The following is a 17,304-nucleotide window of genomic DNA, read 5'->3' as shown; positions in this document are numbered from 1 at the left end:
AGAGAGAGAAAGAGAGAGAGAGAGAGAGAGAGAGAGAGAGAGAGAGAGAGAGAGAGAGAAAAAGAAAGAAAGAGAGAGAGCGAGAGCGAGAGAGAGAGAGAGAGAGAGAGAGAGAGAGAGAGAGAGAGAGGTGATAATGTAATATTAATAAAGTTGCTTGTATCAGATTGTCAATGAAAAGATTGTTATCCACCAATCCCCAACTTAACATGTCGTATTATTATAATACAGACGAATTCTTCCATTGAATTTATGAAAGCTAAATTTTAAGTGTCTCTTCGGTCAAGGTCGAATTTACGTCCCATCTTCATAATCAAATGAACAGAACTAATTCAAGGAACAAGAAATCTTCAATAATGACTTCAACATATTTGGGAAAACGAGTCCTCGACTATAGTCAGACAGAATCTGGAAAGGAACATCCGAGACAAGAAAATTCAAAATGCCTAGATGGAAATGATCCAAAGCCGAATGCCCAGAAAGAGATCAGTTGCAGTCTTATGATAAATGCCAAACGCAATAAGTAAGCCAAGGTCAAAAGGAAAAAGTAGGCAAAATACCTCAATCAGGAATATAGTATATAAACAATAATGCATTTTATCAATTTTGTTGCAAAAACTTATACGTAAATAAGTTCCATTCGAAAGAGACGCCGCAAGTTCACAAGTATTCAAGTTGAGAAAGACCGCGATGATTTTTTTCTTGTAGTTTCCTGGTTATTTTGTCATGTAGGTAATGTATGACACGCACTGCTCCAGGTTTTTACAAAGTAATGAGGCTATTACTAAGCACCGAATCGTGGACATTGAATTCAGAAGATTTCTTATAGCACACAATAACCTGGGGTGACTTGTGAAAAAGTTTGATGGGTACTCCTTACTTGCACATCTAATTTCGATTCTGTTCCTGAGATATTCACTGGGATGCAATCCAATGCTACATCCACCACAAGCTGCATATATACATGTTTCAATAAACTACTCTTGGTACCAAATCTTGGCACCACAATATAGAAAAAAAAAACAAAAACAAAGAACAAACAAACCCAAAACAAATAAAAAACAAACAGCTTATAACTTACGTTGACAGAATTATTGAGTGTATAGGGTTTGCCCGTAATACTTGCCACAAGGTAAAATGTCAGAAAACAAAATTGACTTTTATCCCATTATAACTAATTTTCCTGTTTTAGTAACATGTAAACATGACATATTCAAACATATTTGTTGTGTAAACGGATTGATTTTGTTTACTTGAGATCTCGGATGGAGACGAAGCTAATCCATACAAACCAGTCAATCTTGAATGTGTTTACAATCATAATCCGTCGGTCTATAGAGCATAATGTAAGTTCTGTCCAATTCTCAACAGTATTAAATTTAAAAAAATAGAAGCAAGAGACTGACAAATGGGAATAAAACCCCAAACAAAACAAAACAAATTCGGAGAATAGAAATGAAGAAGACTTTCCATTCTAGTGCGTTTTGATTTTGAGCTAGCATTCAATCCCAATTTCTTTCTTTCATTTGGTCATGTGATATTCAACCACGTGACTTGAGTGTGGTTTTGTACGAAGGGAAGACCTGACAATCACAACAATGTCTTACTCAGGTCGTTTTTATTTTGTACCAATCCTGTGGGTTTTACACAGTCACGTGAAATATGCATATTATTATCACGTGACAGGATTATGGTGGTTACATGATCGGAGAACCGAGTCGACAAATCCAACCATCTGCGAGGATCGACCAATCACGTGGTTTAGATCTTGTCGTTGCATGAGGTAAATCTTCACCTAGCTGGTAGTTCTTTGTCGAATGTTCTGTTCCCCATCCTTTGACGCAATCAACGATGATGGTTAAAACCTCCGTGGTAGAAGCTGCCCCTACATCAGTCAAACTGCTCCACCTTGAAGAAGTACCGCCATTGCGGCCCCACGTTGACGGGACTGGTCGCTGACGCTTTGTCACAGAACGTCGTCTCCGCCTCTGAAGCGTCAGAATCGATGGACCTGAAATAAAATAATACAATAAAAACATTAGAATAAAAAGGCAATGTTATGTCACCGTCTATCGTCTCGAACCAGTATCATGTCCGAGCAAACTGAATGCCAAAAATGGATTTAACGTAAATATCAATAGAAGTGTGAGAATTTAGTTTATTATGTGCTCTTACAAACTACACATCCATTGTTATTTATAAAACACAGAAACGTATCTCCAATTTCTAGTATATCGATGGTTGATGGATCAAACCTCTGAAGGGACTTCATATTCATGATCATGATATTCATGATCGACGGATCAAAATTCTGAAGTCTACATACGAGCAGCTTTGCGCATCATGTTTTATTTATTCGGAGGTCGCCTGAACCGCCCAAAATCAAATAAATCACGCGCAAAGCTCGTATATAGACTTCAGAGTTTTGATCCGCCGATCGAGAAAATCGGGACTTCAGAGGTTTGATACGCCGACCATTGATATATATCATCCCAACATATAACTGACTTGAGGCGGTGAGTAATATATAAATATCTCTATAACACATGATCGCAATGATTTGAGAAGTAGGATGAATGTATTCTTACACCCATACATTTTGGAAATTCGAACTTCTTACCATTGCGCGTTATCTACAAAGATCGAGCTACAATTGAAAAAAAACGCTCGGAATTCAATTATTAAAAAGAGACTTTCAACCAACAATCATTGCATGGTTTCATTTTATCATATTATTTTTCCAAAGAAAAGAAAAAGCACAACAAAATCCCAAAAGAGAATGAAACGATTCCATTGGTTCAAACCACGTTTTATTTCATTACCTATCTTTTCCAAAAAAATCCTATAATTTTTCCCATATTTGCGTATTTTAAATAAAATTGGTCATAACAAAATGCAGTTACACGCCTGCAAAAAGCGTGTAAAGGATCATTTTTTGGTATACATAAATATTACTTATTTGCAAAAATATAGTTTCATTGTCGACTGAAAAAAATCGGTATCATTTACACCAAATGATTGTAAATTTAGTGATTGGTAATCAATTTAAGTGTTCCCCAGTTAACCAGTAGTCGCATGAACGAATATCGGATAAGCTGGAATTCGGATGATCGGCAGAAAATTGAAGTTTGAATTGGAGAGGTTTTTGATAAGGAAAATGTCGGTATTACTCGTGATGGTGGTCATTAGATCGAACGGTTCTAGTGATAATTATTATGATGCTGAGGATCACGATGGCGATGAGGATGGTGATGATGATAATGATGATGATGATGATGATGATGATGATGATGATGTTAATGATGATAATGATGATGATAATGATGATGACGAATACGCCGTTGATGATGATGAGGAGAATGATACTGTAATAGTCGATAACCTGAGTTTAGTTGGTTGACATGAGGCAAGAGTTTGTCCTCTAGAGGATGTTGTAGAGACTGTTTTTGTAGTAGGTCGGACACAATAGCATACAATCCCGGAAGTCAAAGTTCTGTTACCGGAAGAAGAAAAGCTCTCAGAGTTTTAAAGGTCAAATGTTGTTTTAATGGGACTAACAAGAAATGAAGTGAGTAGGAAAGTGCCAGAAGACAACAGAAAATAAATACTTCGCGGCGGCGATGGGGGCTCGAACCCGCGATCTTACTGGTATGACAACTCGGCCTGGCGGGGGAGATCGTGACTCTACCGTATGAGCTATCCACGATCTCAAAAAAGTCGGTTCAAATTCCAGTCCATCAAAACCCACTGCTTCCCGACTTCTTGCGGCCACGGGTTCATACACACAAACGCCGCGAAATAGTTGGCCAGCATTTAAGCTAAATAGCCAATATTCTCAATACAAACATGTCAGATAGAAACGATTAAATGATTTTTAATGAGACTAATAATATGATGGCGGGGATGTGGAAATGAGTCCAATAGTAAGAGTTTGGATTAGAGAGAGAGAGAGAGAGAGAGAGAGAGAGAGAGAGAGAGAGAGAGAGAGAGAGAGAGAGAGAGAGAGAGAGATGGGTCTCTGTGTGTGTGTGTGTGGGGGGGGGGGGGGGTGTAAAAGAAAAAACGCAGAGAGAAGGACTAAGACCGGAACTTGCACACACACACACACACAAACACACACACACACACACACACACAGAGAGAGAGAGAGAGAGAGAGAGAGAGAGAGAGAGAGAGAGAGATGGGATTGTGAAGTGATAAAAACATAAAAGAGATGGGAGAGCCTTCAGCACACACACACACACACACACACACACACACAAACAGGGAGAGGGAAAGTTTGTGTATAATATTATGTTTGTTTCCCTTTGTATTTATTTGTGTGGTAAATAGTGCGTTAGAACCAGGGGAAAACTTCTCATCTTTTTTTTTCTTCTTTCTTTTCAATTTTCATTGATGGGCTATGTTACGTAAACCCTTATTGATTGTGCAGCTATATGGTCTTGTGGTATGACACTAGCTTTCGGATCGGAAGGTCCTGGGTTCGAGCCTCGCTCGGCGCATAGTTGATTCCTTGGAGAAAGCTCTTTACTCACATTCTATCACCATTCTCAGGTGTTAAATGAGTACCTGGCCGTTACCAGCGTTGTCTCTGTCCGAAAAAATTGTAACATCGCCTAACAGGCGTCATGTCCCGTCCTAAATGTTAAATGTTGCTGTTGGCCAGGGGCCCCTTGTAAAGCACTTTGAGCACATTTAGTGGATATTGCGCTATATAAACAAAAGCTCAATGCATATGTTCGGGCATGGTTGGATGAGAGCGTAGCCATCGTTAACTTATTGATAGTATGCACTTGGCTAAGAAGTTCACAACATTGCCATCCGGAAGTATAACGGACCAATACACAAAACTATGTATAACCATGATCGTTTATAGTCTGGTTATTACAGTTTAGTGAGCATTACTCATAAGCGCGGATGGCAAAATGCAATAACAAAGACCTGAGTGACGTCATCTTCGAACTATCTATAGCCTGACACGAGAGCCGTCTAGGACTGTCAGTTTTACGTCATTTATTTGGTTTGTGTAGCGTCTAGTGAGTTGTCGTTAGTAGAGCTCAAGGAAACAAGTTATTTCATTGGTTGAACTATTGAATACAACTCATGATTTGTTTTCTTTTGTGGCAAAAGACTGGCCTTTTGACGTCATTTTTTGGTCAGTGTCGGGCTATAACTTTACGATGGCTACGATTAGAAGCTATCACGTATCTATCTGCTATCTGGAAGAGATTTAGGTAGAGGGTATAGTTGGAATGAAATTGACGTCATTCAACTCTTGGAGTGGGGACAGCGTGGCTCTGGTCTTTGCTTCTTCGTTGCTGCTGCTGCTGCTGATGATGATGATGATGATGATGATGGCGACGACGACGAAGATGATGATGATGATGTTGATGATGATGATGTTGATGATGATGATGGTGATGATGATGTTGATGATGATGATGATGATGATGATGATGATGATGATGATGATGATGATGATGATGATATGATGAAAACAAGGTTCGTGGTTAAGGTGATTACATTTCCGGGCAATCGATTACCAATCTCGATAAAGTACATTTCAAACTGAATCCATCATCATGTTTACATTCATTGAAAATTTAATCGGTTTCCAAACATTACATCATCCAAAAATCCCAATCTACATACAACACCCCATTCCCTCCCAACCGACAACCCGTGCATCACTTAAAAAAAAAAAAAATCCAAAAATTAAATATTCTATTTCCAACCCGGTGCACCTAGAACACCCTAACCCATTCCCAACTCATCGTCACCCGATGAAAATTCGATTCCACCAATCAGAGGTCATCATCAGCATCCGACATGCATTAACGGGAAATTAAAATATTTTAAAAGATTAAATACAATCAATTCACTCCACCCCGTACCACCCTGCCCGCCTCCTGTAAAATCGTCATCACGCAGGAGTTATCGGGCATCATCAGTAGCTCCCAGGTGAAACACCCTCATAACTTTTATCTTTATTGAGGTGTCTTATCGTCCGGGCAGGTTGTACGACGTGCAAATCTGACGCAACGCTGGGGAAATATACGTAATACTAGTAAGTACCATGACGCTGCTGATGTTCCTCCTCCTCCTGCTGCTGCTGCTGCTACTGCTACTGCTACTGCTACTACTACTATTACTACTACTACTACTACTACTACTACTACTACTACTACTACTATTACTACTACTACTACAACAACAACAACAACAACAACAACAACTACTACTACTACTACTACTACTACTACTACTACTACTACTACTACTACCACTACTACTACTACTACCACTACCACTACTACTACTACTACTACTACTACTACTACTACTACTACTACTACTACTACTACTACTACTACTACTACTACTACTACTACTACTACTACTACTACTACTACTACTACTTCAAAATGTTAAAATGTCTAAACCTCTAAACCTGAGATTTCAAATAAGTCTCGTGTTTGACTCTTTTTTTTTTTTTGGGGGGGGGGGGGTAGTAAGTTGGGACGGGGGAGGGGGTCATCTTAATCAATCGATATTTGTGACAAACGGCGTCAAAACGGTATTATGAATGTCCAGATGAAATCTAATGTTTAAAATTGAGTTTTAGGGTTAGTATAATTCCTACAATTTGAGTCAGAAAAAATATCTTCATTGAGAAGAAATAAGTTTGTCTGGTTTACATTAAAACAAAACAAACAAAAAAAAAAAAAAAAAAAAAAACACCCAAAAAAACAAACAAAACAACTTACATTTCCTAATTCTCATTATTTTCATTTTAAACTCAGTTTTCTTCCTCTTGTTCATACCAACATAATACCAACGTGACGCGATATGTTACATATGTCGTCGATTTCATAACACGAAGTAATTTTTTTTTCTTGTCGAAGTGAAAAAAGGGTTTAGCGAGTGCACGGCACGACAGATGCACAGAGAACCTAATATTGAACTATATATTCCATAATTTATAATCTCTACAAAAACTTTGTTCCGCATGTTCCTTTTTTTTCTCTTAAAAATAATCAAACCTGTTAGAATGTCAAACCTTTATTTTGTAAACAAACATGGAACCAGCCATGTTTGTTTTCGGGGGCAGACAAATACCTGATAATATTATGCTGCCGTACCCTGGAAAAACCCATATTTAAAAATTTGGCCAGAAAACACGTCCTTCAAATATCGAACGATTCAAGGCAAAAACTCTCAAACCTGAGACTTCGCCAAGTCCCAGGTTTGAGAGTTTTTGCCAAGATGCAAAGTCCCAGGTTTGAGAGTTTTTGTCAAGATGAGGATCATTTAAATCGATCGATATTTGAAGGACGAGTTTTCTGGCCAAATTTTTAAATATGGGGTTTTCCAGAGTACGGCAATATGATGAGTTTTGGTAAACTGACATGCGTCGATAGACTTATTAGCTTGCCTCTCGCTCTCTTGGGGGTCGTCCATTTGTTTGTTTTAATATAATATGGTTTATGACTTTAAAAACATCCTTAAAATATGTCTCAGGATGGAGGTTTATTTACTAGTTGTGGGTCACCTTAATCTGTCCATATCTTATCTCACCCATCAATATCTGACCCATCAAAGTAAATAAATAAAATAAAATAAAATAAAATTCCCTTTATTCATCCCAAAGGGGAAATTTGTCTTTAGGGTTTATTCCAAGGGAAGACTGGACTCACCCAGGTGTCAGCCGCAATTCAGCGCCGCAAAGTGAGTTAGGGCTAGGTGACTTGCTCAAGGCGACACAACTAGGCGGGTAGTCGAACTCGGTACCTTTTGGGTACGAAGCAAAGACCGTACCACTGAGCCACGCTGTCCCCGAAATCACCTCAATCCTGTGGTATGCTGTGGTGATCCAGATAATGAGTAGTCCGTCAGTGCCATTTGGCCCATGGAGCTGGAGTTTATCCCGGTTACTATAGCGTGAAACGGGCAATAGTAATTGCTTGCTATCCTTTGGATAGGACGTTAGTCTGTCACTAAGTGCTTTCCGCCAAATGTAACTAGACTCAGCTACCCATTCACTGCTGGTTGGACAGAGGGGTCATGAAAAAATCTCCACTGCACCCAGGATTGATTTGATCTTGGTCCCTTTGGGTGTGAAGCGAGTGCTCTACCAAATGAGCTATCGGGACCCCCCCCCCCCCTCACCCCTACCCCCATATAACGATAGTTGACTTTAAGGATTGAATTACGAAATTTTATTCGAATTGATACTGAAATGAATGTAGTTTCTCATACAGCTTAAATCTCAAACATCGCAAGTCTAGTCCATTTGAGCATTTAAGTCACCCGAACTTTATACCATTTAACAAGTTAACTTCCGTACTCTGGAAATACATGTATTTAAAAATTTGGCCAGAAAACTCGTCCTTCAAATATCGATCGATGTAAATGATCGTCATCTTGGTAAAAAACAAAACAAAACAAAAAAACACACACACACACACAAAAAACAACACAACAACAACACAACAAACAAACAAACAAACAAACAAACAAAAAACAGCCCCCCCCCCCAAAAAAAAAAAACAACAAAAAAACAAACAAAAAAACCCTCCACACCCTGAGACTTTCATGAAGACCTCGCCAAGATGATGGTCATCGATCGCTTTTTGAAGGACGCTCATCTTGGCAAAAACTCTCGAATCCGGGATTTCGGTAGTATTATCTTTGATTGAGGTCTCAAATTTTGAAGCTTGAGAGTTCTTTATTTGTTTAATGACGTTGTAGTCCTTCAGAGCCATGAGGTCCATGGAGGCGGAGTTTATCACAGTTCCTATAGCGTGAAACGGACAATAGCAATTGCTTGCTACTCTTTGGATAAGACGCTAATCTACCGCAAAGTACTTTCCGCCAGATCTAACGGACCCAGCTACCCAATCACTTATGGGCGGACTGCATCCGGAATCGATCTGGATCTCTTTGATTGTGAAGCGAGTGCTCTACCAACTGAGCTTTCGGGGCCCCCCTTTTGATAAGTTATGGGTGATTCTAATCGACTGATGTTTGGATTAAAAGCCATCTAGCTAACCAAAAATAATGATTCAAACCTGTTTAGTCAGAACACTAAAGCGTTGGAAATATCATTATTATAAGCACCGACTGTGATGATGCAAGAGCTGGGTAGGCGACTCAGACGATTGAACTCGGCGTCCTCGTCTTATCGGATCGACTTTAAAGAGAAGAAGGATAAGAGGTAAAAAAAAAAGTGAAAAAAAAGAACGACCCAGACATTCGATAACCTCAGACTGGCGGAGTAATAAACAACCAATGAAAATACCGCTCTCCGAGGAATTGTACATCCGCCAAATGAAAATAATAATGATCATAAAAAAGAAAGCTTGGAAAGAAAGAGAGGGAAAAAAGATAGAAAACACGGTAATGATGAAGACGATGATAAAATAATAATAATAATAATAATAATAATAATAATAATAATAATAATAATAATATAATAATAATAATAATAATAATAATAATAATATAATAATAATATAATAATAATAATAAAATAATAATAATAATAATAATAATAATAATAATAATAATAATAATAATAATAATAATAATAATAATAATAATAATAATAAGAAGAAGAAGAAGAAGAAGAAGAGAAGAGAAGAAAGAAGAAAAAGAAGAAGAAGAAGAAGAAGAAGAAGAAGAGAAGAAAGAAGAAGAAGAAGAAGAAGAAGAAGAAGAAGAAGAAGAAGAAGAAGAAGAAGAAGAAGAAGAAGAAGAAGAAGAACAACAACAACAACAACAACAATGATAGCAAAATCCCTGCCGCCCAACATCAAAGTCCGCCCTCTCTACCATCATTTTACTCTTTCACAATAATTTTCAGCCATAAACATTTGACAACTATTTCTAATACACGTCAAAATTTGATGAATTTTTGTTAGTACAAATTATATTTGAAGTCGCATTCACATAAGAATAAATTAGAGTCGATGGTATATATTATATATACCAGCAATCCCAAAGGATTTAGATGATACCCACAATTCTATTTACAATGGTTGTTTGGCTATTTTAATGCAATTATTTGGCATACTACTTTGCACAAACTTGGCACTCAGATAGTATTATGGCCTTAGGCATTTACCTCTGCCGTACTCAGGAAAAACCCATATTTAAAGATTTGGCCAGAAAAAACTCGTCCTTCAAATATCAATCGATTTAAATGACTCTCATCTTGGCAAAAACTCTCAAACCCGGGACTTCGCCCGAAGTCCCCGATTTGAGAATTTTGCCAAGATGAGAGTCATTTAAATCGATTGATATTTGAAGGACGAGTTTTCTGGCCAAAATTTAAATATGTGTTTTTGCAGAGTACGGGAGACCTCGTGCGGAATCATAATTCTATAATATTTTATAAGAATTTTCCTAGTTGGTAATTTTGTTGTTCTTGTGGTATTTAAGAGGCATCTTCAAAATATTTATGCTATTTCTGTCGTTTTCTGACTCCCCCCTCATTTTTGCAGGAAAACTTTTACTTCATAAACGAATCGATAAGAAGATCATCAACTGGTCGAAATTCTTAAGAGAGACATTTACTCATCGATCGATACACTATTGTGACATAAATTATGTTGTATGATGTAAGACTTGTGATATTGATACTGACAATGTCTCTCAATAAGAAAGAAAGAAAGAGAGAGAGAGAGAGAGAGAGAGAGAGAGAGAGAGAGAGAGAGAGAGAGAGAGAGAGAGAGTGTGTGTGTGAGAGAGAGAGAGAGAGAGAGAGAGAGAGAGAGAGAGAGAGTAACTCCCCCCCCCCTTCCCACACACCAAAACAAAACAAAAAAAACTAATAAAATACAAATCTGGCATTTATAGGGTAAGTATGAGGGGAATCTTGCACTATTACAACCGGGTGATGGAAAGTGGGTCATATGGAAAAGTGCGCTAATGGGTTGTACCAAAAAAGACAGATGGCACGACGTCATTCGGAAGTAGGTGAAATATAATGTGGAATTTCAAGTGCTTCTTCTATGCCCACGGTACAGAAATAGCGGTCTCCATAAAGATTACTCTAGTTAATCCTACAGGATTCATAAAATAACATCCTTCATAATACAAAAGATAGAAACTTTTCAAAACATGTGTCAAAAGAAGAATTTTCAACATATTTTGGCCTATATAAATAAAAAAAAACAAACAGTGGATTTATTGAAGAAAGCCAACTGCACGAGCATTGGAAGCCAAATAAAAAGAAGAAGATGGCGTTGGCAGAGTCATGTGGTCAGAATGGAAAAAAGGGTCACTTCCTAAGACAGTCCTGCACTGGGCAGCAGGTGGGAAGAGAAAGCGGGGGGAGACCCAAAGAAACCTGGTCGAAGGACCACAGTAAGAAATTAAGGAAGCTTGTCTGTCCTGGAATACAGCCACCGCAAAAGCAGCCTACCACCAAAAAAAAAAAATGATCTGGTAGATGGCCTATGTACCTCAAGGCATGAAGAGAATTCAGATAGCATAACAATCATTGCATGGTTAAAAGAAGACTTTCATGGATTGGGCATCCGGTCAGACACGACAGCTTGTGCATGACAAGATTCAAGGTACGGTAGAAGATGTTCGGAGAAGAGGAAGACAAAAGAAAATGTGGTAGGATAACGTCAAGGCTGCCGTACTCTGGAAAAACCCATATTTAAAAATGTGGCCAGAAAACTCGTCCTTCAAATATCGATCGATTTAAATGACCCTCATCTTGGCAAAAACTCTCAAACCTGGGACTTCACGAAGTCCCAGGTTTGAGAGTTTTTGCCAAAATGAGGGTCATTTAAATCGATCGATATTTGAAGGACGAGTTTTCTGGCCAAATTTTTAAATATGAGTTTTTCCAGAGTACGGCAGAAGGAATGGACAGGATTGACGTTGTACGAGTTGATAGAGAAGGCCAATCAATGACCGAGATGTGTGGCACCGGATGTGACGGCTGCATCCCACAAGTCCCCCCGACGTTCAACCGGTCATGGGAATGAGTGAGTGAATGAGTGACTTAACCCTTTTCAGATATATCACAGATGATAAACCAACGGGTATTTTGCTCTTTCGTTGTCAATCAAATTTATTTCAATATGATATCGTATTTAGTTTTTATCATTAACATTTTCCCTTTAAGAAATATTTTCCCCCCTATCAGAGCCGTAAAGTGTAGCTGGATTTCACCTTTGTTCTTAGAGTTAAACGACCAGCTAGCCAAATACCACAGTTTGAACAAACGGCTACAAAAAAAAAAAAACGTTTGACAGCAGTGATAGTACAATCTTTACATCCATTTTAGATAGGAAGGAAGAAGACAAAGTAATAAAGTTTATACATCGCTTATGGTTGAGATTTATTGATTCGGGCATAAACTTGATGACTTCTAACTGAAGTCTAAACGTAAGCTTTAAAACATGGTCTTTTAACTGAGAACGTTTGTATGAGCAATAATCTCTCTGTATTTTTTTTTTAAATTTAGGGGCTCTCAGGCGCCTGCGACAATTTGAGGTAATTTCAGCGCAGTAAAAAGTATGATGATAAGGGAAAGATTTCAGATCTAAAATTTAAAGCACTAGAGAAAAATTAAGACAGAGGATACTGGTTCAAATAGGGAACAAAGGATTCCAGGATCAATCCATCAATAAATGCCTTTTTGACATTTCCTTAAAACTCCATGAAAGCACAAACAGATGATCCTACTATGAGGGATACACTCAAATGCCTACAAAGTACAATATATTCAAAACTAAAATGTATAATAATAGTAGCTAACGCAGAGACGCTTCACAAGATACAAAAAATATCATCTCTCAGAAAATGGACCTATACAATTGACTGCCTCCTTCTAAGCCTGGGATCCCCGCCAGGACTCGGAAAAACCGAGCAATCGCAATCAATAATAAAAACAGAGAGCTTCGTGGAAAGGGATAACAGTTATGGGCGGGGGATAGAGGACACAAGAATGACCTCTCTTCTGACAAACTGAAGCTTACGCATAGTAAGGCCCAGGTTTGAGAGTTATTGCCAAGATGAGGGTCATTTAAATCGATTGATATTTTTATTGGACGAATTTTCTGGCCACATTATTAATTAAATTGAATTTATACGAATTATTCCACAGTACGGCAGTAAACTGGTTAAAGTACAGCTTTTATCGATGAGAACGGAAGGGATTGATGCCGGGGTGCTGAAATCAATTACACACCGTGTAATTGTTGTGTAAGTAGGTAATCACGGTCTACGTCACGTGTTTCCTGCCGTGCACAGACTCAACGTAATTTTGCACTTTTTTGGCCAGAAAACGTTTACTATTTGTATCGATAATTCAAGATGGCGCCCGATTTGTCAAATTGTCTTAAAAACCGGAAACTTCAAAGGACTCTGTTGTATAAGAATTTTTGTCAGGTTTGGGTCATCCAAATATATCGACAAAAAATAAAAGTAAAAATATTTGGCCAAAATGAGAAAAAAACCCGATTTCTCAGTGAACGGTAGATCCTGACAGATCCAGTGCTCAATTACTCATTACTGTTTAATTCTTTACAGTCAATTCCACTTAACTCTAACACGGCGAGGTCGATCATCCTTTTCAAAAGTAAAAAAAAATGATCTCACTTTTTAAATATATATCTGGTTATAAGATCAGTCGAATCATGCCCACATTGGGGATGATCTATATTGCCTTTCCATGTGCTCGAGGTCATTGGTCATATTGCAAAATGTGCTCAAAGTCACCCATATAGTGAAAAGTGTTCACAGCTTTTGAAATATATAACATCACGATTGGTCATTTTGTTCAGCTTGACACATGGGTATGTTTACAACTAGCATATACAAAGAAGCGCGTTTACGTTTGTTAAGAAATATCCAATCGTTGAACAGGAACAAATCATGTGATTGATGACTCGGTTGGACGGAAACCTGAATATAGATCGCCCCCATTGAGAGCCTTGTCAGCAATCCGTCGCTGGATTGGGGATTTATTAAAACCCAGGTCTTATTGTAGTTACAGCTCTCTTAGTGGAAACGGTAAAATAAGATGTCAGGTTAGAGTAAATTCGAGTGACGCTTTGACAGTGTTAACGGTTTGTACGTCTACTCTCAAGTGTAATCTCGTCAGTTCTGCAAGAGTACTATTGATGCTACACGTTTATTTAAATAACTCATAATATATAAAATCCGCCAGTCGGATCTAACATACCAACATATAAAACTATGAGTAACTTTAAACGTTTATAGTCTGATAAATACAATTTAGTGATAACTACTAATAAAATAGCTGGCTAATAAGACAATAACAAAGAGCTGAGTGGCTTTAATTCCGTTCCTTCTATAGGTGCAATTCTATAATGGTTGCTCTAACAGAGAGCATCGTATTGACAGTGTGTGGTTCCGTCAAATCTGTGTAAAATCGCTAACAAATGCTAGTCAACTAGGGGTAAAACGGCGCCTAGAAAACTTCCAGCAAAGATTTAACCGGTGGCGCTTTATGCAGCTTTTGGGAAAGCGCGGAATAATACTCGGTTTTCAATCCCGCTGTAGGCAGCACAAAATTGAGTCCATGGAAAAAAAAACCCCGAACAAAACCAATACTTTACTCACATTTCTTATCATATTCGGTTGTGAAGTGAGTACCTAGCCTTTAACAAAATTGAACAGCAGATTGCAGGCGTCATGTCTCTTCCTACACGTTGCACGTATTGCTTTTGACTCGTAAAAAAGCTTTGGGCGCATTTAGCGAATTATATTGCTCTTTATCAAATTTTACGGTTTTTGTTCTTATTTATTTTTCCATTAGAGCCAATCTGAGCTATGAAATCAGCTGCCTCTTATTTGGATAGAAACAAAACAACGGTGAAAAAAACCCACAAAAAAAACAAAACAAAACAAAAAAAAACAAAACAAAACAAAAACAAAAGACAAACACGTGTCTTCTTGGGACCTTATAATACGTTTCGGTTGTAGTTGTAAGCATTAGCTTCCTCCCTGCCATGAGCAGCAAAATCGTCACATTTATTACGACACAATATACATTTTTAAAAATTCAGATTTATGTTGTACATCACAAACTTTGAAATATGGTCTTTGTTAAATTAATAAGAACATAACGTTGTTTTCTAGAGAGATTATTTGAGTTTAAAAGGCGATTTTTTTCTGCTGGGGAAGCCGACCATTTTGGAAGAATACTGAAAATAAAGATAGAGTTAAAACACTTTTAAAAATCGATATTTAGATTTTCAAGAACACACGACATATCTATTACAAAATCGGAAGCCTTTCCGCATCCGATCTGTCTTTCAACTTTTGACGTCTGCACTACGGCACGCCCCTCCCTTGACGATGTCGTTGACAGGATCGAGTGGAATTATCCCAAGTCGATACCCGACATCACACCGAGTCCAATCAAATATCGACCAGCCGTAATGGAGACGTCACGACCTTCTCCCTCGAGGAATTTAATGCCGGGCAAAATAAAAATCTAAACCCAATTGATTTTGAATCATTTTATTTCGTATCGACCGAGATCGTGTTCGTACCATTCCGATCGTTTCTAACTAAATTCAATTCCTTTCCAAATGCCAAGCCATGAAATTAATATTTACTTTCACTCTTATGATTCTACCACTCACCTCTTCCCCTCACCCCCACCTCCTCCCCCCCCCCCCACCTTTCTTGAACCAACCACTGATCTATAATTTCGTCTTTTCTTAACGGGCAATTTCAACATTTTCAACTGACATTTTTATAGATCCAATAGTAAGACAATTTACTCGTCACCATAGCAACCAATGTAAATAAACTACTCGAAGCGGAATAACGCATGATCCTCAAAGACGGGAATTTTCTCATAAATCTTAAAGAAAATTTATACTAGAAATGTTGAATTTCAAGTCTCCTTTTGTTGCCAAAAAAAGAATATTAACTGTCAAAATGCAGTCATAACCTTGGTCTACCTGACGTTCAACATGCAGACCCGTGTTTTGTCTTAAACATTTAAAGAAATCTTTTTTTACAAGTCCAAAGACCGAAATAAACTACGGCTTAATTTTTGATGTTGCTGTTATTAAGACATTTTTTTTGGTTTGCCTCGATTAAAAAGGGTTTTTCCCCCTTCAATTTAAAAGGAGGCCATAACAATATGGGTAATAACATTATGAGATCTGTAAATCAAAAAAAAAAAGAACACGTAATTCCAGCCCAATTTAAAAAAGAAGTAAAACAAAATATATAAAACGATTATGATGACTTACTGTATCTTAAACGAAATAAACGTTAAATTCTTATAATTATGTTTGTAACATAAAACAAAACAAATAACAAAAATAAACAACAAAATGCTTTGAACAAATTATCGAATTCTAAAAGAGATATTATTTCCTCAACCGATGAAATGAATAAGTAAGTGGACAATTGCACATGAGAAAGTTGACGTAAGCGCATCATTCTCTAAAATGTGTAACCCGATTAAACAAGATACCAATTATCTGGACTGTAAAAAAGAAAAGCGGATTTTGTGACAGTCGATTTGTTACGGTGTCATGACCGTTTTGGGTGGAAAGTAGATACGTTAACCCTTTCATGGCCAGTCTGACTTTCAATCAAATGGTAGACTAAGTACACCATTCGCTTGATTTTTATTGAGGTAAGAATTATAACATTATTTCATCAATGAATTATTTTGTGACCAATCGTCTCAAAACGATACAGTGCTCGATGGATTCTAGCATGTCTGATTCAAGCACACTGTTCTACACGGCCCGCTGAAGCTGAGAGACCGAACTTTATTCCAAATAAAAACAAAACAAAAACAAACAAAAAAATAAATGAGCTTTTATATAACGCAATATCAACTAAAAATGCTCAGAGCACTTTATAAGGTCCCCTGATCAACAGCAACACTTAACATGGAGAACGTGACATGACTCCTGTTAGGCAATATTACAGTTTTTTTTTGGACAGAGACAACACTGAGTACGGTGAGAGAATGTGAGTAAAGAGCCTTTTCCAGGGACTCTACTATGCGCCGAGCGAGGCTTGAACCCAGGACCTTCCGATCCGAAAGAGAGTGTCATACAACAAGACCACATAGCTGCACATAGTTAAACCCATGTACGTATAACAGGTCCGTCTATAACAGGGACACGGTTATAACAGGGGTTTTTAACATCTCCGTTTTTATTTCTCTCTCTTTGCCTTCAGTAAAATTTACCGGCTATAGTAAGGACTTTCAAAGTCCTAATTGGTAACAACAAATGCGCGGAAACCCACTCAATATCTCCAATATACAAGGCATTC

At 37.8% G+C, this 17,304-nt stretch overlaps 1 protein-coding gene across 3 annotated transcripts in view; it reads right to left on the bottom strand.

Annotated features, from left to right (window-relative positions):
- The window catches only part of LOC144972444 (G protein-activated inward rectifier potassium channel 3-like), a 335,160-nt gene continuing 317,856 nt past the window's right edge, over positions 1-17,304 (bottom strand). For 2 of the 3 annotated variants that reach the window (XM_078913625.1, XM_078913623.1), the window contains one exon: positions 596-2,011. In XM_078913625.1, the coding sequence (XP_078769751.1) occupies positions 1,891-2,011 (121 nt within the window). In that variant the 3' untranslated portion in view covers positions 596-1,890. Of the gene's footprint in view, positions 2,012-17,304 lie in introns of all 3 variants that reach the window. The other variant, XM_078913624.1, reaches the window with a different exon arrangement.

Source organism: Berghia stephanieae, chromosome 5 (genome assembly GCF_034508935.2).
Source record: "Berghia stephanieae isolate SIO BIC M18660-M18661 chromosome 5, UCSD_Bste_1.3, whole genome shotgun sequence".
Lineage (NCBI taxonomy): Eukaryota > Metazoa > Mollusca > Gastropoda > Nudibranchia > Aeolidiidae > Berghia > Berghia stephanieae.
This window is presented reverse-complemented; position numbering and strand designations above follow the sequence as displayed.